The sequence below is a fragment of the Pipistrellus hanaki genome, assembly GCF_964339955.1.
Source record: "Pipistrellus hanaki genome assembly, chromosome: 10".
NCBI classification, from domain to species: domain Eukaryota; kingdom Metazoa; phylum Chordata; class Mammalia; order Chiroptera; family Vespertilionidae; genus Pipistrellus; species Pipistrellus hanaki.
In genome coordinates, this window is record NC_140512.1 from 64,008,613 (window position 1) to 64,035,070 (window position 26,458).

The 26,458-nt window shown below is 37.5% G+C and overlaps 1 protein-coding gene across 13 annotated transcripts in view; it reads right to left on the reverse strand.

Annotated features, from left to right (window-relative positions):
• The window catches only part of ST7 (suppression of tumorigenicity 7), a 227,770-nt gene that overhangs the window by 66,909 nt on the left and 134,403 nt on the right, over positions 1-26,458 (reverse strand). For 8 of the 13 annotated variants that reach the window (XR_014796149.1, XR_014796150.1, XM_084896965.1 and 5 more), the window contains 6 exons: positions 25,477-25,531; positions 24,720-24,835; positions 18,971-19,046; positions 16,827-16,895; positions 14,282-14,436; positions 11,558-11,655 (listed from right to left, as the gene is read on the reverse strand). Coding sequence is in view for 11 of the 13 variants with exons in the window: in XM_084896965.1 (XP_084753091.1) it covers positions 11,558-11,655; positions 14,282-14,436; positions 16,827-16,895; positions 18,971-19,046; positions 24,720-24,835; positions 25,477-25,531 (569 nt within the window). In the remaining 2 variants the exon portion in view is untranslated. The remainder of the gene's footprint in view (positions 1-11,557; positions 11,656-14,281; positions 14,437-16,826; positions 16,896-18,970; positions 19,047-24,719; positions 24,836-25,476; positions 25,532-26,458) is intronic. The other 5 variants (XM_084896967.1, XM_084896971.1, XM_084896964.1 and 2 more) reach the window with 1 other exon arrangement.

Here is a 26,458-nt window from a genome sequence, read left to right on the forward strand (position 1 = left end):
GTTCATCAGTTTATTTTGCTCATTATATTCCACATATGAAGTGATCATGTGATACTTATCTTTCTCCAACTGGCTTATTTCATTTAACATAAGATGCACCGTGTCCATCCATGCTGTTACAAATGGTAAGATTCTTTCGTTTTTATAGCTACTTAGTATTCCATTGTGTAAATGTGTACACTGTTTTATTTTTATCCAATCATCCATTGATGGGCATTTAAGACTGTTTCCAGATCTTAGCTATTGTAAATTGAGCTGCTATGAACATAGGGGTGCATATATTCTTTCTGATTTCTTAGGAATTATCCTAGAAGTGAGATTACTGGGTCAAATGGGAGTTCTGTTTTTAATTTTTGAAGTAACACCATATTGTTTTCTACAGAGGCTGCGCAGGTCTGCATTCCCACCAGCCATGTACTAGGCTTCCCTTTTCTCCACATCCTCACCAACATTTGTCATTTGATGACTTGCTGATGATATCCATTCTAACAGGTGAGGATGTTTTAAACCTTATTGTTGTTTAAATATGCATCTTTCTGATGATTGGTGACACTGAGCATTTTTCAAATGTTTCTTGCCTTCTGTATGTCCACTTTGGAGAAGTGTCTATTTAGACCCTTTGCCCAGTTTTTAATTAGATTGTCTTCCTTTTGTTAAGTTCTGAGTTCCTTTTATACATTGGAAATTAACCCCTAATTGGACGTATCATTGGCAAATGTGTTCTCCCACACAGTGGCCTCTTTTTTCACTTTGTTGATGGTTTGTTTTGCTATTCAGAAGATTTTTATTTTTATGTAGTCCCATTTGTTTATTTTCTCCTTAGTTTCATTTGCCCTAGGAGATGTATTAGCAAACATATTTTGCTGCCTATGGTTTCTTCTAGGATTTTTATGGTTTCATGACTTAATTAAGTCTTTCATACATTTTGAATTTATTATTGTGTGTGGTATAAGTTGGTGGTCTAGTTTAAATTTTTGCATGTACCTATCCAATCTTCCCAACACCATTTATTGAAAGACTGTCATTAATTCATTGTATGCCTTTGTCTCCATGTAAAATATTAACGGAACATAATGACTTGGTTGATTCCTGGGTTCTGTTCTGTTCCACTGATCTAACTAGGTATATGCCAATTCTTATGCCAGTACCAGGCTGTTTTGAGTACAGTGGCTTTGTAGTATAACTTGGTATCTGCTATTGTGATTCCTCCAACTTTGTTCTTCTTTCTCAAGATTGCTGCAGCTATTTGGGGTCTTTTTTTGGTTCCTTATAAATTTTTGGAGTGTTTGTTCTAGGTCTGTGAAATATGCTGTCGGTATTTTAATGGGGATTGCAATGAATCTATAGATTGCTTTGGGTAGTATGGACATTTTAATGATGCTGATTCTGCCAATTCATGTACACAGTATATTCTTCAACTTGTTTTTATCTTCCTCTATCTCTTTTTTCAATACTTTATAGTGTTCTGAATACAGGTCTTTTACCTCTTTGGTTAAGTTTATTCTTAAGTATCTTAATTTTTGTTGCAATGATAAATTGGATTTTTTTTTTAGTTTCTCTTTCTGTGAGTTCATTATTGGTGTCTAAAAATACTACCCATTTCTGAGTGTTAATTTTGTCTCTGGCTATATTGCCAAATTCATTTATTAAATAATAGAGGCCCGATGAACAAATATTCATGCAAGAATAGACCTTCCTTCCCCTGGCTGCTGATACCGGCTTCCCTCTGGCACCTGGGACCCGGGCTTCCCTCCTCCGGCTGCAAGCAGGCACCCAGGACTCGAGCTGGCTTCCCTCTAGCCCCAGTCTCATCAGGAAGGACATCCAGAATGACATCTGGAAGATGCCCGGTCTAATTAGCATATTACCCTTTTATTATTATAGATAGCAGTTTTTATGGAATCTTTAGGTTTTTCTATGTACAATATCATGCAATCTGTACAAAATGACAGTTTTCCTTACACCTTGTCTGCTCACTATGGCTAGGACTTCCAGTACTATGTTAATTAAGTAAGAGTGGTAAAAGTGGACATCCCTATCTTGTTCCTGTTCTTAGGGAAAATGTGTGTTTTTTTTCCCATTGAGTATTGAGTTGGCTGTATGTTTGTCATATGCGGCCTTTATTCTAGTGAGGTATGATCCCTTTATTCCCACTCTCTTACTGAGAGTTTTTATCATAAAAGGGTATTGGACTTTGTCAAATGCTTTTTCTGCATCAATATAATCATGGATTTTTGTTTTGCAATCTGTATATGTGATGTATCATATTTATTGATTTGCAAATATCATACCAGACTTTCATCTTCAGAATAAATCCCACTTGATCGGGGTGTATGAACTTTTTAAGATATTGCTGGATCTGATTTGCTAATATTTTGTTCAGGATTTTAGCATCTATGTTCATCAGGAATATTGTCCTATAATTCTCTTTCTTTGTAGTGTCTTTATATGATTTTGGAGTTAGGATAATTATGTCCTCATAAAAAAAATTTGGAAGTGTCCCTCCCTTTTGAATTCTCTGGAGTAGTTTGAGGAGAGTAGGTATTAGTTCTTCTTTGAATGTTTGGTGAAACTCCCCCATGAATCTGTCTGGACCAGGGTTTTTATTTGCAGGTAGTTTTTGTTGTTGTTTTTATTTTTTTTATTACCACTTCAGTTGCATCAGTAGTTATTGGCCTATTCATGTTTTATGATTCTTCCTGACTTTTGGAAGGTTGTATTTTTCTAGGAATATATACACTTTGTCCAGGTTGTCCAGTTTGTTAAAATGTGGCTGTTCATAAACATTTTTTACAAGCCTTTGTATTTCTATGGGGTGAGTTGTTACTTCACCTCTTTCACTTGTGATCTATTGGGTCCTCTCTCTGTTTCTTGATGAGTCTGGCTAATGGTCCATCAATCTGGTTTATCTTTTCAAAGAACCAGCTCTTGGTTTTATTATCTTTTGTAATGATGGTGGTTTTTTTAGCCTCTATGTCATTTATTTCCATTCTGATCTTTATTATTTCTTTTCTTCCTCATACTCTGGACTTTTCTTATTGTTCTCTAATTCTTTAAGTTTAGTGTTAGATAGCTCATTACAATTTTTTCTTGCTTTTTTGAGGTAGGCCTGTAATGCTTCCCTCTCAGGACTGCTTTCACTGTGTCCCATAGGGTTTGGATTGCTGTGTGTTCATTTTCATTTGTTTCAGGATGTTTTATTTCTTCCTTATTCTCTTTGGTAACCCAATCATTGTTTAATGCTATTTGGCCTCCAGGTGTTTGAATGTTTTTAGTGTTTTTATTGTAGTTGATTTCTAATTTCATGCCATTATGAACTTGATATGGTTTCAGTATTCTTGAACTTGTAGAGACTTAGCTTATATCCTAAAATGTGGACTATCTTTGAAAATGTCCCATGTGCACTTTAGAAAAATGTATATTCTGTAGCTTTGGGGTAAAATGTTAGTTAATTCCATGTTATCTATTGTGTCGTTTAGGAGTGCTGTTTCCTTCTTGATGTCTGGATGCTAATACCCAGTGATATTTGTAGGGCGTTAAAGTCCCCTACTATGATTTTATTTTTGTTGATCTCTCCCTTAAAATCTTCCAGTTTTTAAAAATATATTTGGATGTTCCAGTATTAGATGCATATATGTTTACTGAAGTTATATCCTCTTGTTTTATCTATCCCTGTACTATTATGAAGTGGCTTTCATTATCTCTTGTTATGGCCTTCACTTTGAAGTCTATTTTGTCAGATATGAGTACTGCTACCCCAGATTTTGTTTCATTTACATTTGTTCGAAAAGTTCCCCCCAACCCCAATCCCTTCATCATCATTCTGTGTGAGTCCTTTGTCCTGAGGTGGGTCTCTTATAGAGAGCACATATATAGGTAATGTTTTCTTATTCATTCAGCTAATCTATGTATTTTTATTGGAGAACTTAATTCATTTACAACTCAGGTTATTATTAAGTACTTTTTTATTGCCATTCTTATTCTTTATACCTGTGTTCTTCTCTTTCTCTCTACTTCTTCTTCTTACAACATTCCCTTTAGCATTTCTTGTAGTGCTGGTGTGGTGTGTTAATAAACTCTCTTAAACTTTTTTTTTTTTAATCTGCTAAACTCTTTATTTTACCCTCCATTTTGAATGCTAATCTTGCTGAATATAGTAATCTTGGGTTCAGTCCCTGGGTTTTCATTCCCTTCTGGCCTGAAGTGTTTCTATTGAGAAGTCAGCTGACAATCTAATGGGAGCTTCCTTATCGGCAACTTTCTACCTCTTGCAGCCTTTAAGATTCTTTATTTGCCTTTAATGTTTGCCATTTTAATTACTATGTGCCTAGATGTTGGTCTTTTGGGGTTTCATCTTGATTGGGACTCTTGTTTCCTGAACTTGAGTAACTTTTTCCTTCACCAGGTTAGGGAAATTTTCTGCCATTATTTCTTCAAACAGGTTTTCTATTCCTTGCAAATTGAATACAACAGAACATCCAAAAAAATCATACATCATGATCAAGTTGGTTTCATTCCAGGGGCACAAGGATGGTTCAATATACACAAATCTACTACATAATTCACCACATTAACAAAAGAAAGGGTAAAAATCATATAATCTTATCAGTAGATGCAGAGAAAGTATTTGTTAAGATACAACACCCATTTATAACTAAAACACTCAATAAAATAGGAATAGAAGGAAAGTACCTCAACATAATAAAGGCCATATATGATAAACCCTCAGCTAATATCATACTCAATGCTGAACAATCAGGAACAAGAGAGGCTATTCACTCTCACCACTCTTATTCAATATAGTGCTGGAAGTCCTAGCCAGAGCAGTAAGACAAGAAGAAGAAATAAAAGGCATCCAAACAGGGAAAGAAGTCAAACTGTCACTTTTTGCCAAGTACATGATTCTATATAAAGAAAACCCTAAAGATTCTACCAAAAAACTTTTAGAAACATTAAACAAACACAGTCAAGTTTCAGAATACAAAATCTATGAGCAAAAATCAATTGTCTTCTGGAATACTAACAACAAAACTTTAGAGAAAGAAATGCAATTGTAACCAAAAGAATAAAATACCTAGGAATAAATTTAACAAAGAATGTGAAAGCCTATATACTGAAAATTACAAAGCATTGCTAAAAGATTGAAAAAGACAAAACAAAATGGGAAAATACCCATGTCCATGGATTGGAAAAACCAACATAGTTAAAATGGCCATATTACCTAAAACATTATAAAGATTTAATGCAATCCCCTATCAAAATCCCAATGTCATTTTTTTTATAAGAAAAAAGAATGAGAAATCATCAAATTTGTATGGAACCACAAAAGACCCCAAAGCAAAACTGAGAAAAAAGAAATGAAGTTGGATGTATCACACTACCTGACTTAAAATTATACTGCAGAGCTACGATAATCAAAACAGCATGGTATTGGTAGAGAAACAGACACACAGATCAATGGAACAGAATAGAAAGCTCAGCAATAAGACCACATGTATATGGACAGATAATTTTCGACAAAGGAACCAGAAACACACAATGAAGTAAAGATAGTCTTTTCAATAAGGGGCTGGGGAAACTGGGAAGCCACACACAAACAAATAAATCTGGATTACAGTTTGTCCCCAAGTACAAAAATTAATTCAAAATGGATCAAAGTCCTAAATGTAAGATCCAAAACAGTAAAATAAATGGAAGAAAATATAGGTACCAAACTTATGGATCTTGATAGTAGAGAACATTTTGTGAATTTGACCCCAAAGGCAAGGGAAGTAAAGGCAAAAATAAATGAATGGGACTATATCAAACTAAGAAGCTTCTGCACAGCAAAATAAACTGTCAACAAAACAAAGAGGCAGCCAACCAAATGAGAGGTGATATTTGCAAACAGTAGCTCTGACAAAGGTTTAATTTCCAAAATATATAAAGAACTCATAAAACTCAACACCAAACAAACAATCCAATCAAAAAGTGGGCAGAGGCCCCAGCCAGTTTGCCTCAGTAGACAGAGCGTTGGGCTGCAGACTGAAGGGTCCCAGCTTTTATTCCAGTCAAGGACACATGCCCATGTTGCACGCTCGATTTCCAATTTGGGGCATGCAGGAGGTGGCCAATTAATGATTCTCTCTCATCACTGATGTTTCTCTCTCTCTCTCTCTCTCTCTCTCTCTCTCTCTCTCTCTCTCTCTCTCGCCCTTCCTCTCTGAAATCAATAAAAAAAAATTTTTTTAAGTGGGCAGAGGACCTGAAAATACACCTCTCCCAAGAAGAATTATAAGTATATGAAAAGAAGTTTAACCTCACTGACAATTAGTTAAATTAAAATAAAAACTATAATGAGATACCATCTTATACCTATTAGAGTGGCCATTATCAACAAGACAAGCAATAACAAGTGTTGGAGAAGTTGTGGAAAAGAGAGAACCCTCATTCACTGCTGGTGGGAATGTAGGCTGCTACAACCACTATGGAAAGCAGCCTGGGAATTCCTGAAAATTAAGAATAGAACTACCATATAACCCAGCAATTCCTCTCCTGGGTATATATCTGAAGAAATCAAAATCATGTATTCACAAAGATATATGCACCCCTATGTTCATTTCAGCATTATTCACAGTGGCCAAGACATGGAAACAACCTAAGTGTCCTGCAATAGAGGACTGGATAAAGAAGATTTGGTCCATATACACAATGGAACACTACGCAGCCATAAGAAAGGATAAAATAGCACTATTTGCAACAACACGGATGGACCTTGAGAACATTATGCTATGTGAAATACTTGTCAAAAAAAGATAAAAACCATAAGATTTCACTCATATGTGGGCTATAAAACTAACATTCATGAACACAAACAGCAGTGTGGTGTTGCCAGAGGGAAGTGGGTAGAAGGGAAAGGGGATCCTAAAATAAGGTGACAGGAGATTTGACTTTGGGTGGTGAGCACATGGTGCAATATACAGATCTTGTAACATAGAAACCCACACCTGAAACCTATATGTTCATGTTGGCCAATGTCACCCCAATCAATTTAATAAATATTATTTAAAATTAATAAATTATAGAAAGTTTGGTCATAAGTTCTGAAAATTAATATACTGGGCAAATATCAATCCAAATAAGCTAGAGTAGCCAATCTTATTAATACAGGTTAAAAAGAAAATCCAGGCAGAAAAATGGGGACAAAGGATATTATATATCATCAGAATAATCATCAGCATAAATGCTTCTGACAATATACCTCAAAATATATGAAGCAATAATTAATGGAACATGGAAAAAATCAGATAAATAAACCACTGGAAGTGAATATTCTATTATATGCCTCTCAAACACTGAAAGAGCAAGCAGACAAAATGAGTTAAGATTCAGAAGATTTGAACAACATGGTTAATAAGCTCAAACTAGCAAATAATATAAACTTTGATAACCAACAGGGACCATATTACTTTCAAGCACATATATAACTTTTATGAAAACTAAGTATGTACTAAGCCTCAAAGGAAGCTTCCAAAAATTCTCTCTATATAAATATATGATCTTTGTTCTCTAAGCATGATGTAAAAAATATCTCAAGGTGCAAAAATATAATATATATGACAAGATAAAAATACAAGGCAATAAAGAAATACTCAGAATCAAATGGAGCTAACTGTTCAACTTGAGAAATTGGTAATTAAAAAAACAAGAATAGAGGAGAAGGAGAAGAAACAAAATTGTACTATACGAGCAGAAAATGCTGGGGAAAAGTTGAGAAAATAAACTAAACCAAATCCTAATTCTTTTGAAAAGATTAATAAAATAGACAATTCCTCTGGCAAGATTAATCAGAGAAAAATAAACAAAAAAGCAAATAAATATGATATAAAATGAAAGGGAGAAAAAAAACAGTATTTTTAAAATTATGGATAACACCAAGAAAAGCTATATGCAACAAGGATAGTCTCAAAACAACCTAATACAGAGAAACATGGGAATAGTCATGTATCATTGACAAAAATTTACACGATCATAAGCAGCCATTCTGGAGAGTGTACTCTCCAGTCATACTGCAGTCAAACATGCACATGCTCTAATACCCAGCAATCTTACTCCCAGATATACACCGTAGACGCAGTGTTGCAGAGACAGTGAAACAATAATGAGATGGAATGACTCAGGTCTGCAGAAAATTACAAAGAGGTGGGAAGACAAGTGATAAAATATGAGAGTCTATCTTCAACTTTCAAAGAAGCTGCAGTTTAGGGAAGAGAGGCAGACAATGATCTGGAAGCAGGCTCAAGAAGCAAGAAAAACACTACCCCACAGCCAGCTTTCACATCCTCCTCTCTCCCATCCCTCCAAACGGAACCACACCACAACCTCCTAGTTCATTTACTCTCCATACCTTGGATTCCTCTTCAGGGAATCCCATCTGAGACAAAAGAGGTCCCCAAACCATCGTAGGGTTTTGGTAGAAACTGACAAGTCTAGAGATGCTTTGAAGATCGGTCGCCGACCTCTCGAACCTCACGGCCACCAGTGGTCCACAGACCACCGGTTGGTGACCGCTGCTTTAGAGGGTTGTTCCAGAGTAGGGGGAGCTCAGTCTACTAACAAAGGAATAAAACTAGTGTCTGCCTTGAACAGATTTATCACTTCAGAGTTTTCTAAACCAGTGGTTCTTAATGGGTAACAATTTTGCCCCCAATGGACATTTAACAATGTCTGGAAATATTTTTGGTAGTCACATTGGGTAGTAACAATGGGGCAGGTTGCTACTGGCATCTAGTGAGTAGATGCCAGGGACTACTGCTAAACATCCTACAATGCGAAGTGTAGCCCTCCACAACAACCCAAAATGCCAATTATGCCAAGACTCAGAAACCCTACTCTAGACCTGAGGAGCTTTTGGTTTCTTTCATACAAGCAAACAACCCCATCCACACCAGTTATCTATGCCAGTTCTGAGTGAGTGTGGCTAAGGGTCCAAACCAGTCAGTCTGATGAATTCTATTCCAAATCTGCTCAGATAGGTCAGGGGGAAAAATAGACGAAAAGCTTGAGGCTAGCTAAATGGTAAAAGTTAAAAAGAAAACAGAAATTGTGTCATATATCAACTATTAAAGACACAGTGCAAGCAAAAGGATTGTTCCTTAAATTTGAGAAAACAGAAAACGCAACCTTTTCATTTGGAATAATAACACCTTACAAGAAGTTCAAAAGCTGTTCCCACTGCCAAATCGTTCCTTCGGTAAGGGGCTTCCATTCTCTTGATTGCAAAAGGAAGATAATTTAAGTGAGTTTTGACTACCTTGTAGGTGAGAATCGGTATGCCCAATTAACTTAGGACAAATGAAAAGCCCAGAAAAGGGAAGTTGCCCTGAATCACAAAGCTAGTGAAGAGCAAAGCCAATTCACATCCAGGAGAACAACTGGAATTAAAATCACCCAAGTTTGTTTTTCCTATGAAGTTGCTTGAACATATAATAATACAGAAAATCAACAAAACCTGCTCTTCCATGCATCCTTCACCAGGCCGGATGCAGCTGTGCCAGGTTAAGATAGAGAAAGACCCCGTCCTTCATAAAATTCTCAGCTCTTTCAGAGCTGACGGAACTGGTCGCGTTTCTCTGCTCTATCAAGGGATGAAACTTCTGCAAATTAAAAAGCTTGAGGGCAAGTTTATGTCTCTGCAGAAATCTCCTTTTCTTTTTCTTTTTTTAAATATATTTTTTTTAAATTTTTTAAATATATTTTATTGATTTTTCACAGAGAGGAAGAGAGAGATAGAGAGTTAGAAACATTGATGAGAGAGAATCATCGATCAGCTGCCTCTTGCACACACCCCACTGAGGATGTGCCTGCAACCAAGGTACATGCCCTTGCCCGGAATCAAACCCGGGACCTTTCAGTTCGCAGGCCGACGCTCTATCCACTGAGCCAAACCAGTCCCGGCAGAAATCTCCTTTTCTTAACATTAGCACTTATACATTATAACAAACATTATTTAAATTTTTCTGTCAACTGAAAAAATTAAATCCTGAGCGATCCCCTTAGCAGTGCATCTGTCACCTTCAGTCAAATAAAATCACTTCAGAATCTCTCTCCTCTTGTTCCTATCCTCAGGTCTGGGGACGATACTGCTATTGAAGGAGGAGCCGGAATCCATGCCCACACCTCACTTAGATGCCATGACCCGCAGAAATCGCCAGGCTTCGGCATGCAGTGCAGGCCTCGCCTCCACAGAGACTGAGGCGCACAGAAACCACTGCCTTTCCAGAGACAAGTGGAGAGAAGACTCACTCGGTCTGCATAGTCGATTCTCAAACCCCAAAGCAGAGACTGGAGAAGATACCACTTCTTCCTGGTCCCTTGGTTCCTTCATTTTTATAATGAACAGTTACCTAGTCTCCTAACCCAGAAGACAGCAGAAGGAAATGTTGACCAAGGTTTTCTGAAACTGTATTTAAAAAGGAAATGGTTTATAAATACAATTCACACTACTGTTAGTTTCTTTATTTAAAGTGTTTATTTTTTTTTAAAATGTAAAAGTAAAAATTTATCAACTGGTTTCTCTTAAAAGCACTGCTTTGATTTTAAATCATAATAAAGAGCCTCCCTCGTTCTCTTTCATTTTGAAACTCTACCTTAAATAAAGTATCCTGACTCAAGAACCTAGGAAAATGCTTGAAATGAATAAAATATAATCAGATCATAATATTATTAAATTTGAGGGTAACAAATTGATCCATGGTTTATTCAAACCTTCCTAACAACTACACATAAAAAAAAAGTCAGTTCACTAAAATGGCTGATCTCATTCTTGGCTTCCAGCTATAGTCTCAAAAGTTTAATAAGGACATCTCTGAGACTTCTTTAATATGCCAGTCACTCTACTAAAATTTTTGCATGTATTATCTCATTTAATCTTTGCAACAATTCCAAGTAGTAGTAGTTATTATTATTAGTTTATTATCTTACTGGTGGCCTGGTGCACAGATTCGTGCATATTGAAAGGAAATTAATTAGAAGGTGGCCATCGAAGATGAAATGGGGCCAGACACACTCTGGAGCCAACCTCCAGCGGTCCCTCCCGGCTGGCTGCACCTGGAGGTCAAAGGGCATCTGTGGAGGGAGTGGGTTCCTCCAGCAGGTGAGGTCCCCGGTCCTGGCCTATGGGGATCAGGCTGAAACTGGCAGTCTGACATCCCCCAACGGGTCCCAGAGTGCAAGAGGACACTGCAAAGTTGCTGTCACTTGAGCGTCTGTCCCCTGGTGGTCAGTGTGTGTCATACCTACCAGCCAGTCGGCAGATCACTTAGCCTTTCATACATGTAGATTATTGGATTGGATTGTTATTCTCTTTTTACAGATGAGAAAACAGGGCATAGAGAAATTGAGTAACTTGCCCAAGATTATTCGTTTAGTACATGGGGAGCTGCAGCTGGACTCCAGACAGTCTGGCTCTAATGCCACCACACCATGACTGGCAGTCTCTGATACAGATACTCAGTAGGCTCCTCCTCCCTCTAAGTCAGGTTCACTGCTATGTTCCCAACCACAAATTCAAACTCACATCTCTCATCATTTTCACTGCTTCCCTGGTCCTCCCAAGTCTTCTGGCACACATCGCTAGCCTTCTTTTGATGTAGACCAAGACATTGGTGTCTCGTCCTGAAAAGGAAGATATAGAACACCCAAATTAAAAAATTAAAAAGAAACAAGAGCTTTCAGCTGATCATCAGGAAGACATACAGAGGGCCTTTTGCCAGGTGTTTGAGGTAAAACCTCAGAGAGAAAAGACTGCTCCTTAGTTTTTCCTTACTTCCAGGAGAACTGACAACTCTGCTAACGGAGTAAAGTCACAGTCCTTAGAACTTCCGAAGGTCAGATCATGTGACTGACTCTCTAATCCATGCTTTTGAGTTAGGATGTTCAGTGTTTGGTAAATAAAATCATCTGCCACAATGTGCTGGGGAAACGAACATACCCACAATGCATGTGGTTTACAAGCAAGAATTCGACATTCTGCAAGTGTGCATGTTTTTGGTGAAGAAGCAAGAGGTGAATCTCAGGCTGCATCCTAATGAACATCTTTTTTTTTCCTTCTTGACATTAAGTCTGGAGAAGCCTCATTTTGAACTTCTGTTTTATATTATTCTTCCCCAAACATTACTGACATCATAATCATCTCCAGGTCCCCAAAGCAGTCCATTTTAGATGGCAATGTAATACATTCCAGATATGACAACAGAGTATGCAACAAAATGAAAAACTTACCCTAGTGTTAGAGAAAGCACTGACAAGCTAAATAGTTATAATAATAGTCACCAAAATGGCCCTTAAAAAGTACATTAACAACTTCTTATCTTAAAATCTTTTATTTAATTATATGTCCTTTTGGGTATGTTTCCAGACCAGTGAGAACATACATGTGCTTAATCCTCAATAAAATTCCATGTTTGAGAAAAATATGACACACCTGTTATAGATTAAGTACATGTATAATACGCAACTATTAAAAGATGTTAAGGCTAAAGTCCTAACTTCTCAAGTTTTAAACAATGAGAACAAGATGTGTGCTGAAAATCTGCCAAGTACCTACAAATTATTTTAAAGATGTGATTATATTTTTTGGATATATATAGGCAATAGGTTGAAAGAATTTAATATACAGAAAAAAAGAAAGAAAATTTCTTATAGGCTAAGTAATTTTATGTATTAATCCTCTTTTAGTTCACAAAATGACACTTACTAATATGTCTTCAAAATTTATTTATACATATCTTTTAAAAGCAAGATACATTTGGCGATTAGAGTCTTGATTTACATATACTTACTGCAAAATATAAATAAAAACCTGTGTATTATTGTGAAACTACTCATGTATACACAGGCCATAATGAAAAGATTTCACTGCACCTCAGTCACAGGGAGTAATGCACTTAGTCCCTGCACCAAATCCAAGTATAATACTAATATTTAATTTTATAATCGCAAATATGAAGGAGATACACTCTTACTCTCCAAGTGGCAGGAGGGAGAAATGAGGTGAGAGAAATTCCACCTTAAGGAAACAACCAAAGTCAGGTTGGATGATGAAAATGCTCTCTCATGAGGATTACTAAATTTTGGTTTAAACTAGGGGTGTCGAACTCAATCAGAGAAGGGGCCAAAATCTAAAATCCAGCCTAAATCGCGGGCCGAATGGTTTACTGAACAGTCATAAACTGACAATGTCATAAACTGACAGTGGAGTGCAGTGATGACAGCGCGGTGCGGGCCACATTGCAAGGCCTGGCGGGCTGGATTTGGCCCGCGGGCCTTGTGTTTGACACATGTGGTTTAAACAATCAAAAAACTGACAAGTCCGGGGGTCGAGGGGGGGACTTCTGAAATGATTTTGTAGTCCTGTTTTTATACCATTCCCCCAAAACATCACTGACTCTCAGTTCAGTGTACTGCAGTTAAAGGTCTCATTTTAAAGTTATCTTAAATAAAAGAAGTCATTTTAAAGTAAAAATAAGATAAATTAGGAACTATTTCTCTTTCTCTTTCTCTGGTTCTTTCTCTCTGGAAATCAACACCAGTGCTTCTTAAATAAGAGCTAAATATTGAGACAATAACCAATAACTGTTATTTTCTTTCTTTTTAAAAAATATATTTTATTGATTTTTTACAGAGGAAGGGGGAGGGATAGAAAGTTAGAAACATTGATGAAAGAGAAACATCGATCAGCTGCCTCCTGCACACTACCTACTGGGTATGCGCCTGCAATCAAGGTACATGCCCTTCACCTGAATCGAACCTGGGACCCTTGAATCCACAGGCGGACACTCTAGCTACTGAGCCAAACTGGTGAGAACTGTTATTTTCTTAATGGTCCTATTTCAGCCCATGCTATAGAATACCCATAAAATAAAACATTTGATAACATTAACACTAACTTAAGTGCTGTTTCCCAATTGGGACTCAAAGAAGCACTTGGTAAACAGAAATATGAAAAAAAAAAAAAAAAAAAAATCTAGGGAGAAAAAAAGGTTACCACTATTGGTTATTGCCATTTACTTTTGGAATTAGGAATCTATGAACAGAAAAGAGAATCTGAACAGTAATGAAGCTATAAGTTAACTGTGTTCTGCACTCTTATAGGAGGGGGGGGGGGGGAGAATAAAAAAAGGCAAAAACCAGTATTTATCCCCATCTAGGAGAATCATATTTTGAACTGGCCTTAAAATTTGCTCTGATTAATCATGTGACAATTCTGATCCCCAACGCCTCAACCTGGAGGAAACCTTACTGTGCTGTGCTTCATACTGGGATCCATGATGCTGCAGCTGCTGAGAGCGCCGGTAGCAGCCATCTCCAGCCTTCAGGGCCTGCTTAAACAGCTTTTCTGCTTCGGCAATGGTTGTTGCTTCCTCTTCAGCCAAGAGAATATAAGCAGTTGCACACCTGTCCATTCAGATAACAGCCACCATTAATTACAAATCCAAGGGCATTGTAATAGCTGTAGTAATGCATGCAGAAGGGCAAGGAGTTAACGCCAAAACATGCATAGCGGCCAACTGGTTCATGCACCCGTTTGTAGCTGTTGACACAAAATAATGGTACAAAAGAAATGTGCGTATTTTAGCTTAAGAGCTAGGATGCACAGTGTTAGGAGCATGGGACTCTGTCCCTTATTAGTGTGTCACTTTGGGCAACTTATTACTCTGCCTCCCGGATGGAGAGAGAACAACATGGGATGTTTGTTCACAATGTTGCTGTGAAGGTTAAGGGGATGCATGTAAAGTGCTCAGTATGCATGTGATACATGCTCAATAATGTCAACTAACAACAGTAATACAACAGCTGTTATTAAATATCTCTTCCCAACACTCAAAGTAGGAGGTACTGTATATAAGTTTATATAAGTTTATATACAGTACCTCCTACTTTGAGTGTTGGAAAGTTTATTTGTGTTTACTAAATATAGTCTCTATTTTCAAACACAGATCCAGAAATCAAGTAAGTTACTCATTGAAAAAAACAGCACTCAAGATCTCATCACAGTTAGCACTGATTTCTATGTCAGAGAACACTAGAACCTCCAGGCATTGCTGTTTCTGAAAAGCTCAAAATCTGATTCAGCCTGAGTAGCAAACAAGAGTTAAATCTCACGCCTTTAACAATAACAGCTGCCACCTGTTGCTTAGTACAAAGCACTTAACATATACTGTCTCATTTAACACTTTCAACAACCCTCTAAGGTGGGAAGCCAGAAAAGATAAGCAGTTAACTAATGAACAAGGGGAACTCTTGGAAACTGAAACCTTCGAAATCACATAAGAACAATCCACCTGCCAGAGAAAAGGAATGTAATGGAGAAATGCTGAGGTCCGAGCAGACCACACAGGTCCTCGTCTGCACAGGTCCCTTTGTTTCCTTCTTCTCCTCTGTCTCTTGTGGTCATTTCCCTACTTAACAGAGCCCTCATCAGACCACAGAGAGAAAATTAACAGAAAGAAAAACCAAATGCTACTTTTACTACTCATAAACTGCATTTGCTAGCTGGGTAAAGAAGGCTGAACTTATGGCTAATGTGAGGTTTTAGGTCACTAGTTCATCTTAGCCTTGAGGAGGGGTCTTAGAAGTTCCTTAGCCAGTCCATCCTGTTCGGGAAGGACTGGTCAATGAAGCTTAAACAGAATGTGGTGAGAGAGGGATGGAAACACCCCGGAAAAAAGTTGTAAACCAATTACTCTGGAGGGCAGTAGATATAACTTGGCAAGAGCAATAATGATGTCGAAACTGCCCAATAATTCACTAGAGAAAAGAATGGTATAGGCATCAGGAAACAATATTCAAGGCTTCAGATACCAACATATAAATATGGATCAAGGATAATGAAGTGAAAATCAAGATTATAATACTGAGTGGTAGATACAGTATATGAGGAATTAGCTATAAGATTATAGTTGGTGGACTGAAAACTCAAGACAGGTTGGGGCTAGCTTGCTTGCTTTGGTCACTTATATTACAAACTAGTGCCCTGGTGCATGAATTCGTGCACATTGTAAGAAAATTAATTAGAAGGTGGCCGGCGGGGTGGGACTGGGCTAGATGGACCCAACAGCCCTGGAGCCAATCTCCCACAGTCCTTCCCTGGCCGGTCGCACCTGGGGCAGCGCCATGGCTCAAAGGGTGGCTACAGAGTGAGCAGGGTCTCTCCAGCAGGTAGGATCCCTTGACCTGGCCTGTGGGATCAGGCCAAAACCAGCTCTCTGACATCCTAAGGGGTCCCAGATTGCCAGAGGGTGGTTCTCGGGTGAGGCACCTCAGAATCAGGCTCCCTCCTCTCTGGTTCCAGGGTGTGTCACCCAAGAACTGCAGCTGCCAAGTCACTGCAGCTCAGCAGCTCCTGCTTGAGCATCTGTCCCCTGGTGGCCAGTGAGCGTTACAGCTACTAGTTGGAGCATCTGCCCCCTGATGGTCATTGTGCGTCATAGCTTCCGGTTGGACGGTTGCTTAGCCTTTTATGTATTACAAATAGTATCTTAGGAGGAGAGGCAGAGTAGCACTATTGGCCAAGAAAACATACATCTATGCGAAATTTTATGGAGTAGAAACATGCTAAGAGCTTGTGAGTGAAGGAGAAAAGAAACAGCAATAGAAGTACTAATGGTTGGGCAATACAGAACAGACTGCTCAGCTTGATGGAAGATACAGATGATGCATCCTTGTCACAAAACAATGCACATACAGACGTAAGAAAATGAGGTGATGGGGGTGTCGACCATCCAGATATCTGATAGAAGTCTCATTTGGTTAGAAGTAGAGCACCGGATAGGTGCTTGACTTACTTTGGTAACAATTTTATCTCCCAGATGGTAGAGGAAGCAATTAGGGGAACTTCAACTCTGGACCTAATTCTGACCAAGAAGAAAAAAATAGTTGGTGAAATGGAAAACGATAGGAACATTCAGAGAGAGTTACTATGTCATTTGGAATTGGGACTAATCAAAGAGGGTAAGGTGAACTTCAAAAAATTCAAAGAAAAGAAGCATGATTCAATGACATGAGACGCAGGAGGAAAATGGTTTAAGAAGGTTGGGCAGTGTCCAAATGTCCAACTGTAACTACAATCACTATGATCCTCTCAGGAAGAAAAGAGGGGTGACGATTAAGTAACCAACATAGCTGCACAGAGATCTCCACAAGATCAGATTTTTAAAGGACATGTAAAAAAGATGGAAACAGGGCATGTAATGAAGGACTATAAAAGAGTGAAATGAGCTTATAAGAATAATGTCAGGAGAGCTAAAACTTCAAATGAGCTTAAGCTTAAAAAACAAAATAAAGACAAAACAAAAAGTGCTAAAGACAACCATCTATTTCCTGTTTTTAAATTATGTTTAAGGCCTTATCACCATCCCCATTTCTCTAAGATCATCACAAAAATAAATGAACAAAACAGACAAACAACAACACAACAACAACATTAAAACAAGGAAAGTTTATAATTAGGAGCAGCAGATAAAGAGAAAGCAGTATTTTCTAATTCCTATTTTGTTCCTGGATTCTCCATTAGGGAGAATGATCGTCAGACTGAAAAAGGGAGAAGAAATTAAACTCTAAAATAGGTAAAAAGATGTCATAGCAAATAACTAGTCTATCCTAAATCGACTACTACTATACTGGGATGGGCAAATCCCAGGAAGCCAACAAACATAGGCAGGCCAAGGAATAGTTAAGAACTCACAAAGAATGGGGAAGTACTAGAAGATGAGATGACAAATGTAGGATAAATGTTCAAAAAGGGGAAGAAGGCAGACTTCCCAAATGATAGAACAGTGATTTGGAAAGATATTCTAATGGATTGTGAAAGGGATAGTCTCCGAGCATTTTAAAAAGAAAGTGAGCACTGGAGCTAGCTTAAATTCACTAAGACTAAACAAATCAATTTGCATTAGCTTAATTTACTCTAATAGATTTACTACCCATTAAAGATCCACAGCTACAACTGGCACCCTTAAAATAAAAATGGAGGAGTATGAGCTGAATCATGGTGGCTTAGTAATTAACTGAACAATACCAAGGGATGATGATTTCTACATGTCATGTGCTAGGGATATAGCCCTGACGCTGCTATTTTTATCATAAACATGGATGACACACAGAAGGCAGGCACATCAATTTTGTAGATGACAAGAAACTGGAAAATAAATATGCTGCATAACAGAATCAGAAACCACATAGATCAACAGGTTATAATGGCAGGATTTCCAACTCTCGAGTATTTTTTTTTTCTTTCTGAGAACGCTGAAGAAGATTCTGTAACCTTCTTCAGAAAAAAATCATAAAATAGTTTAACAATGACCACTTGGCCGGGAGAGTGTCGAGGTGATTCAAGCACCAGATGGGTGGCGGAGTTAAATGACCTTTAAGATCTCTGCCAACCCTGAGCTTTTATGACTCCAACTTCAAGAATCTTTCTCATTTTCTGAGATCTCCAGAAGAGATTTCCCAGTCTTCCTTGGTAACCCATAGATTGTTTAACAACACCAAGCACAGCCCTTCCTCTTATCTTTGCCTTGATCTTGAAGTGTTTTTAAAGTGTCATTTTTTCACCTTACGTTTTTATTATGATTTCCCCACTAGCAGAAGTTCTATCTAGAAATTGTGATGATACAGATGAGCATTCCACATCTGTAATAATTTCCCTGTCAAATGTTTTAGATATGCAAAGAATAGTATTTATTTATATACTCACAATATCCCATGGGTAGCCCTTGAAGGATTTAATTTAGCATCACAGCAAACCACTGAATTGCTCTCTAAAATTACTAAAACCACCTTCACAAAGTCTTTTTTTATAAACAAATGTCCCCAAAATAATCCTCAAGTTCAAATGCATAGTTTAATATCAGTATCCTATCAATGGCAACTCTATACATTCGCCAAAGAATAAGATTTCACTTTTAAAAGCAAGATTTTCCCCACTTACTCATTTATTTCTAATGCTTCATGCGCTGCCGAAATCCTAGCTTGGGGGTTTCTCTCTCTCCAGGCTTTCTGCATTACTATTTTAAAAAAAGAGAAAAAAGCAAGTTAATCAATACATATAATTAAGAAAGCTCAGTACAGGACAATAACTGAATTAGTAGCATTAGGCTTGGATTACAGGGGAATTTTTCAATACCAAGAGGATCAGCCCAATCCTTCAAAGTCACACAAACATATTCTAACTTGCTATTCAATTGTCCTCCAATTGCTGATATCTAAACTTTCTTATGCTCATAAAATTACAGATTTAAATCTATAAACCACTAGACTTGTCTCAACAGACTTGGGTAGTAGTTTGTACATACTACTAACGCACATTGTCATAGACTAATACATGCATTAGCTATTTGTAATACCTTTCAGTTTTTAATGGAATACTAGAACGAAGGTGAACCTTATGTGAGGAATGCTGGTATCTCCCACAAAATATTGTAATATCATGTATTTACATGGGGACCATGTTGGAACATTCATTTCATAGATAGTAGAAGTTTCTTTTAGTACTTATAGTTTGTGCTAAAAACAGTGTTCCCAAATTCACTTTGTATAAATTTTTCTACAAATTTATACAGGTATAAACAAAACAGAGCTACAGATATAAACAATACAGAGCTACCTGAAACACTAACACTAGACTTGTCTCAACAGACTTTGCAAGAAAAAAGTAGAAATAAATCTTACAGACTATTTTATCTTCTATAATATTTGAAACAATCTTGATTAAAATTTCTTAATCAAGAAGCACTCTAAATATATTTAATATTTATTTTGCTCATTAATGTTGTTTGTTGTTAAAGTATATTGCACACATTTTGAGATGACATTGCTCTAATTTCTTCCTTCTACACAGACACAACATAATTTCTTTTTTATTATTATTATTTTTTGTTGTTTAAAGTATTACATAGAGTAGTACATATATCTCCTTTCTTCCCCCACTTTGACCTTCCCCCAGCCTCCCCCACACAACATAATTTCTATTGATATTAGTCATTTCCTCAAACATCTGCCACAAGCTTTGGATATTAGCACATTTCAAAACCATCTGAGAATTATCAGTTGGGTCAGAAAAAAGTACTTTAGGCTTTTAACAGGTGTACCTGTTTCCAGTGTTTGATGCAAACCTAGTTTTCATATATCAAAGTAGTTTGTGAGTATATTGTGGGAAGCTCAATGCTTGAAATATTTTTTACTATGATGTTCCACCATGGCGAAGAGTACCATTTTAAAAAGAGTAACAATCTCCTTATTTAATTTGTTCTATAATTTTTTTATCTTCTAAGTTATTTTCTTAGGAGTATGTATGTATTCCCTTTCTTAAAGATTTTTTTCACCTATTTACTTTAAGTTTAGTAATATAAAAAATAATAGTGGGATTATTTATAACTCGAGCAGTGTCAGATGCATGCTCAACAAATTCTTTTCTAGGATGGAAAACAAATATGGATTCCAATTGAATGGGATGCCCCCATTCAATTCTAATGAATCAATCAATAGGCATATAAATCTCTATAATATACTCTTTAACCATTTGAATTCACCGACTCCCAATTTCTAACTATTATAGAACATCATTAGGAAAACATGACCTTTCATTCTATCTCAATTAAGGATTTAACTTCATATAAAATTTATAAATATTCAAGACATGTAAATCGAACCTTGGAATATTTTAAAAATGATATTTTAAATTATAATGAGGACTTATTTTTAATTCACTACCTCATTGTGATAGAGCCTTTATTTAGGTATCAGAATACTGAGTTCCACTAGTCAATCTCCAATTTAATTTTTATTTGTTTGTGTTATTAAGTCATTTTTTCAATTACAGTTGACATACATTATTATTTAATTTCAGGTGTACACCTCCCTGATTAGACATTACACAATTTACTAAGTGATCATCACAATAAATCTCACACCCATCTGACAACATATATATAGTTTTAGAATATCATTGACTATCATCCCCATGACTACTCTGTAACAACCTATTTGTACTTTTTTTCTTTATTGATTAAGGTATTACGTATGTGTCCTTACCCCTTCATTCCTCCCTGGCACTCATGCCCTCGTGCCCCTGGTGTCTGTGTCTGTTGGTTAGGCTTATATACCTGCAGTCCTTTGGTTGATCTCTCCCTCTTACCCCCATCCTCCCCTACCTTCCCTCTGAGTTTTGATGGTCTGATCGATGCTTCTCTGTTTCTGGATCTGTTTTTTTGTTCATCAGTTTATGTAGTTCATTATATTCCACAAGTGCAATCATGTGATATTTATCTTTCTCTGACTGGCTTATTTCACTTAGCATAATGCTCTCCAGTTCCATCCATGCAGTTGCAAATGGTAAGAACTCCATCTTTTTTACTGCAGCATAATATTCCATTGTATGGATGTACCACAGTTTTATTTTTTTATTTTTAAATACAGTATATATATTTTATTGATTTTTTTACAGAGAGGAAGGGAGAGGGAGAAAGAGTCAGAAACATCAGTGGGAGAGAAACATTGATCAGCTGCCTCCTGCACACACCCTCTGGGGTGTGCCCACAACCAAGGTACATGCCCTTGACTGGAATTGAACCTAGGACCCTTGTGTCCGCAAGCCAATGCTCTATCCACTGAGCCAAACCGGTTAGGGCTATACCATTTTTTAATCTACTCATCTGCTGATGGGCACTTAGGCTGCTTGCAAATCTTAACTATGGTGAATGGTGCTGCTATGAACATAGAGGTGCATATATCCTTTCTGATTGGTGTTTCTAGTTTCTTGGGATTTATTCCTAGAAGTAAGATCACTTGGTCAAAGGGGAGTTCCATTTTTAGTTTTTTGAGGAAACTCCATACTGTTCTCCAGTGGCTATAATTTGGACTTCTTAATCCCTACACCGTTTCCACCTCTCCCATCCCCCTAATCTCCTTCCACTTGGTAACCATAAAAATGTTCTCTGTAACTATGAGTCTGTTCCTGTTCTGCTTGTTTGTTTGTTTTGTTTTTTTAGGTTCAGTTGTTGATAGATATGTATTTATTGCCATTTTAATGTTTATATTTTTTCCTTCTTTTTAAAAAAAATCCTCACCAGAGGTTATGTTTTTATTGATTTTTTTAGAGAGAGAAAGGGAGAGGGAGAGAAACATCGATGTGTTGCCTCCCACCAGGATAAACCCGGGACCAAACTCAAAACCTGGTTATGCATCCTGACCAGGAATTGACCCAAGAACCTTTGGTGTATGAGACAATGCTCCAATCAACTGAGCCACACTAGCTTAGGCTTTTTCTTCTTCTTAAAGAAGACCCTTTTAACATTTCATGTAATGAACTCAAAGTTTTTTCTGATTGGGAAGCTCTTTGTCTGCCCTTCAATGCTGAATGATGCATTCGCTGGGCAGAGCAATCTTTGTTTTAGGCCCTTGCTTTTCATCACTTTGAATATTTCTCACCAATCCTTTCTGGCCTGCAAGGTTTCCCTTGTGAGTAACTAATGGCCTTTCTCCTGCTGCTTTTAAGATTCTCTGCCTTTACCTGCTGCATTTTAATTATGATATGTCTTGGTGTGGGTTCATCTTGTTTGGAATCTGCACTTCCTGGGCTTGTATGTCTATTTTCCTCATCAAGTTAGGGGAGTTTTCTGTGGTTATCTTTTCAAGTAAGTTTTCAATTTCTTGTTCTCTCTTCTCCTCCCAGCACCCCCATGATCTGAATGTTGGAATGCTTGAAGTTGTCCCAGAGGCTCCTTAAACTTTTATATTTTTTTTAAACTGTTCTTTCCTTTTGCTATTCTGATTGGATGTCTTTTCATTCTTATCTCCCAAATTTCTGATTTGATTTTGGGCTTTATCTACCCCATTGTTGATTGCGTGTAATTTATTCTTCGTTTCAGTTAGTGTATTCTTCATTTTTGACTGGTTCTTTTTCATTTTCTCTATCTCCGGTTTTATGTTTCCTATTCCTTGGTTGAAATTCATCTACTCTTCCCCTAAATACATTGAGCATCCTTATAACCAATGTTTTGAACTCTACATCTAGTTGATTGCTTATCTCCATCTTATTTGGTTCTTTTTCTGGAGTTTTGTTCTGGTCTCTCATTTGGGGCATGTTTCTTCGTTTCCTCATTTGGGCAGCCTTCTTGTGTTTGTTTCCATGTATTAGGTAGGGCTGCTACATCTCCCATGCTTGGTAGGTGTTCTATAGGATACAGTGGTACTTCCTCCCTGATCACCTACTCTGAGCATTGAGGTACACCCCCCTCCCCCCAATGTGGTCTGTGTACACCTCCTAGGGTAGTTGAGCCTTGATTGCTGTTGGCATATCAATGAGAGGGATTTGCCCCCAGGCTGATTAGCTGCAAGGACTATCTACATCCACCAACTTGTGACCACTGTGGAGGATCAGCTGTGCAGGGTTCAACCTCAAAGAGCAGGACTTTCTTCAGCAAGGCTCTGATGCCTGCTAAGTACACCCCTTGAGTGTGTAACTTGTGGAGGTGTTTGGATGGTGATACTTCAATGTGTTCTGAAGCTGTCCATTGGGGTCTTCTGGGAAGTGTAAGCCAAAGTCAGCTGCTGCCCATGTTCTGCCCAGGGCCACCAGCATGAGCTACAAAGGAATCTTCAGAAGGCTGCTACATGTCCTAGACTGAGGTGCCCTGATGAGGCCAAGCTGTGAACCAAGTTGGCTGCTACTAGTGCCAGGCCTAGGGCCACTTAGTGAGAAGTATGGGGCTCATCGAGGACAGATACTGCTTATTTGAGAGATTTTAGAAAAATCTGTAGCATGGGCCAAGACAGGCCATTCGTATGAAAAAGCCACTGGAAACAGCTTGGGTGGGCCCAAAATTGGGTGTTGTGGGGCCTCAGGGAATCACCAGGGCAAGACAACAGTGTGAGCCAGGTTGATGGAGTCTCATATGTGGCACCTATCTGTTGGCTCTGTGGGGGAAGGGCTCTGAAAATTAACAATGGCCTCTGCCAGCACTTTTGTCTATGAGAAAGCTGCTCCCCCAACCCCCAGCTCTTATCTCAATGCCAGACAATTCGGTTCCTCCCCATATGTGCTGGTGCCTTCTAAGCTGCTGCCCCAGCACTGGAGGTCAGTGGGAATGAGTAAATCATGCACTGGCCCTTTAAGGGGAACTCTCTGGGACTCTAGCAGCCCCCCGTCTCCCTCAGCTTAAATCCCCACTGGTTTTTACAGCCAAAAGTTTTGGGAACTTCTTTTCCTGGCACTAGAACCCTGGCCTGGCAGACCTGGTGTGGGGCTGGGACCCCTGGCTCCTCAGGAGGACCTCTGGAGCTGACATATCCCTCCCAATCTGCCACACGTGGGTACAGGACCAGCCGGTTTCACACATCTCCACCCCTTCTCCCAGACTTGACGTGGCTTCTTATTTAATTCCCTAGCTGTAGGACTTCCATTCAGTCAGATTTCAGGCAGTTCTGAATGATAGTTGTTCTGAAGGTTAGTTGTAATTTTGATGTGGTTGTGGGAGGAGGCAGTCCCATGTTTAACTATGCAGCCATCTTGTCCGGAAGTACCTATTCCTTGGGGTTTTTATAGAGCAGATATTCTAAAAGTAATAAGCTTACTACTTACACAGAATTAAAAAAAAAAAAAAAAAAAAAAAAAAAAAAAAAAAAAACACAAACAAACAAAAAACCTATCACTCAAGAACTAACTAAAGGATTTTCCATACTTGCATCTGCAGGGCGCAGATGGTCCGAGTCACAAGTAAAGAAAGTCTGGTGGTCCTGGGCAGAGAGATTCATGTCATAGTAAGTCAGAGGTTCTCGTCCTGTCACCCAAGTGTATCTGTAAAGGGGAAATAAAAGAGTCAAACACCTTTGAGAAAGGAAAGCAAGGCCTACAAAACATTAATCTGCATAGGAAGTGAAATATAAACCATTAACTGAGTATTAAAACAGTTTGCCAATGAATAAAAACATACATATTTTTTAATCATCTTATTTTTTCTTTAGAAAAATATAAAGTAAACATTTTCCCATATATTTGTGGGTTAACACTTCACTAGCACTAGCTAATGAAAATCTTCCCTAATTAATATTATAAACAGAAATATTATAATATTTCCCCAAAGCTATGATAATTCGGTTTGCCTAATTACTGTGCAAAATTAAATTTCAACATAACTTCTGTGGCATCTTTATAACCATGTTCCAGGTAAGCTTCAAAATATTTTGTCTGAACAATATATAATGAAAAGAATGTCTATAATAGAAAATTTCCAAAGACTACGTATTTTTGTACATTATCCTAATTTCAATGCTAAAATATTTATACAAGAGAAAAATCAAAACATTTGAGGACTGTATCAAAGAATAGGAGCTCTAAACAGACTCTTACAATGACCCCTAAATGAACCAGCAAAAACATTTGCTGCTGTCTTCGCTCTCTGAACTACTCATTTGTTTCCAAACTGTCAAAATGCTTACCGATTATATTCAGCACCCCGAAATAAATTTAGTGGATTTCGCCATACTTTGCATTCTGCAAAGAAGAGAAATATGAAAATGTTACACATAGTTCAGAGACACTACTGCTACAAGCTAATTAATTCAGCAAAACACCCTTCCTGGCATTGATAAGATAATTTTATTCTCTATTTTCTACAAGGGAAGCAACATGGAAAAACTGGGTGATTGAATGATTAATCAGGAAATGTAGCTCAGGCACCAGGATTTTGGAAAATTTTACCTAATCTCTCTGAGCCCCAGTTTCTTCATTTATTAAATCAAGTTATGTGCCCAAATCAGCTAGTTTATAACTTCTACAATCATTTCAAGAGGTCTAAATAGATTCTATACGTTTATTTCTAAAGTTATAGGTAGAAGTACTTTCTGTTACTCTAAAATATATCTTATAATAACTTTATATATAATAAGCAAAACTGAAGCTTTATAGTACAATATGCAAAGAGCCTTAGATTTCTAATTAGGGTCTATGTGATATTGATTGTGTGATAATTCACCAAATTGCTTTTATCCTGTCATAATGGGATTGATAGAAAAATTAATACAGTTAACATTATTGTAGGGAGAAAGGCTATGAAATTAAATTGTTTTAAGGCATTTAACATTGCTTACCTATCCAGATGCATTAATCATCATACTAACATCATAATGTTAGCATGTACTAATAGATTATACATCTTTGTTATACAAGGACCATAAAAATTTAGAATCAGAGGACTTAACTTAGGAAAGTCAATCATTAGCTCTTAGGACTGTGTAATATTAAGTGCATGACTAACAAACTATAACTCTTTTAAGAAAGCCTATGATTAAGACTTTCTACTGATTCAGAATAGTACATTTCTTGGGATGAATAATGTTTTATTAGAAAATAAAATCAGTTAATAGTACTTAAAACATCCGTGTGTGTGTGTGTGTGTGTGTGTGTATGTGTGTGTTCAGC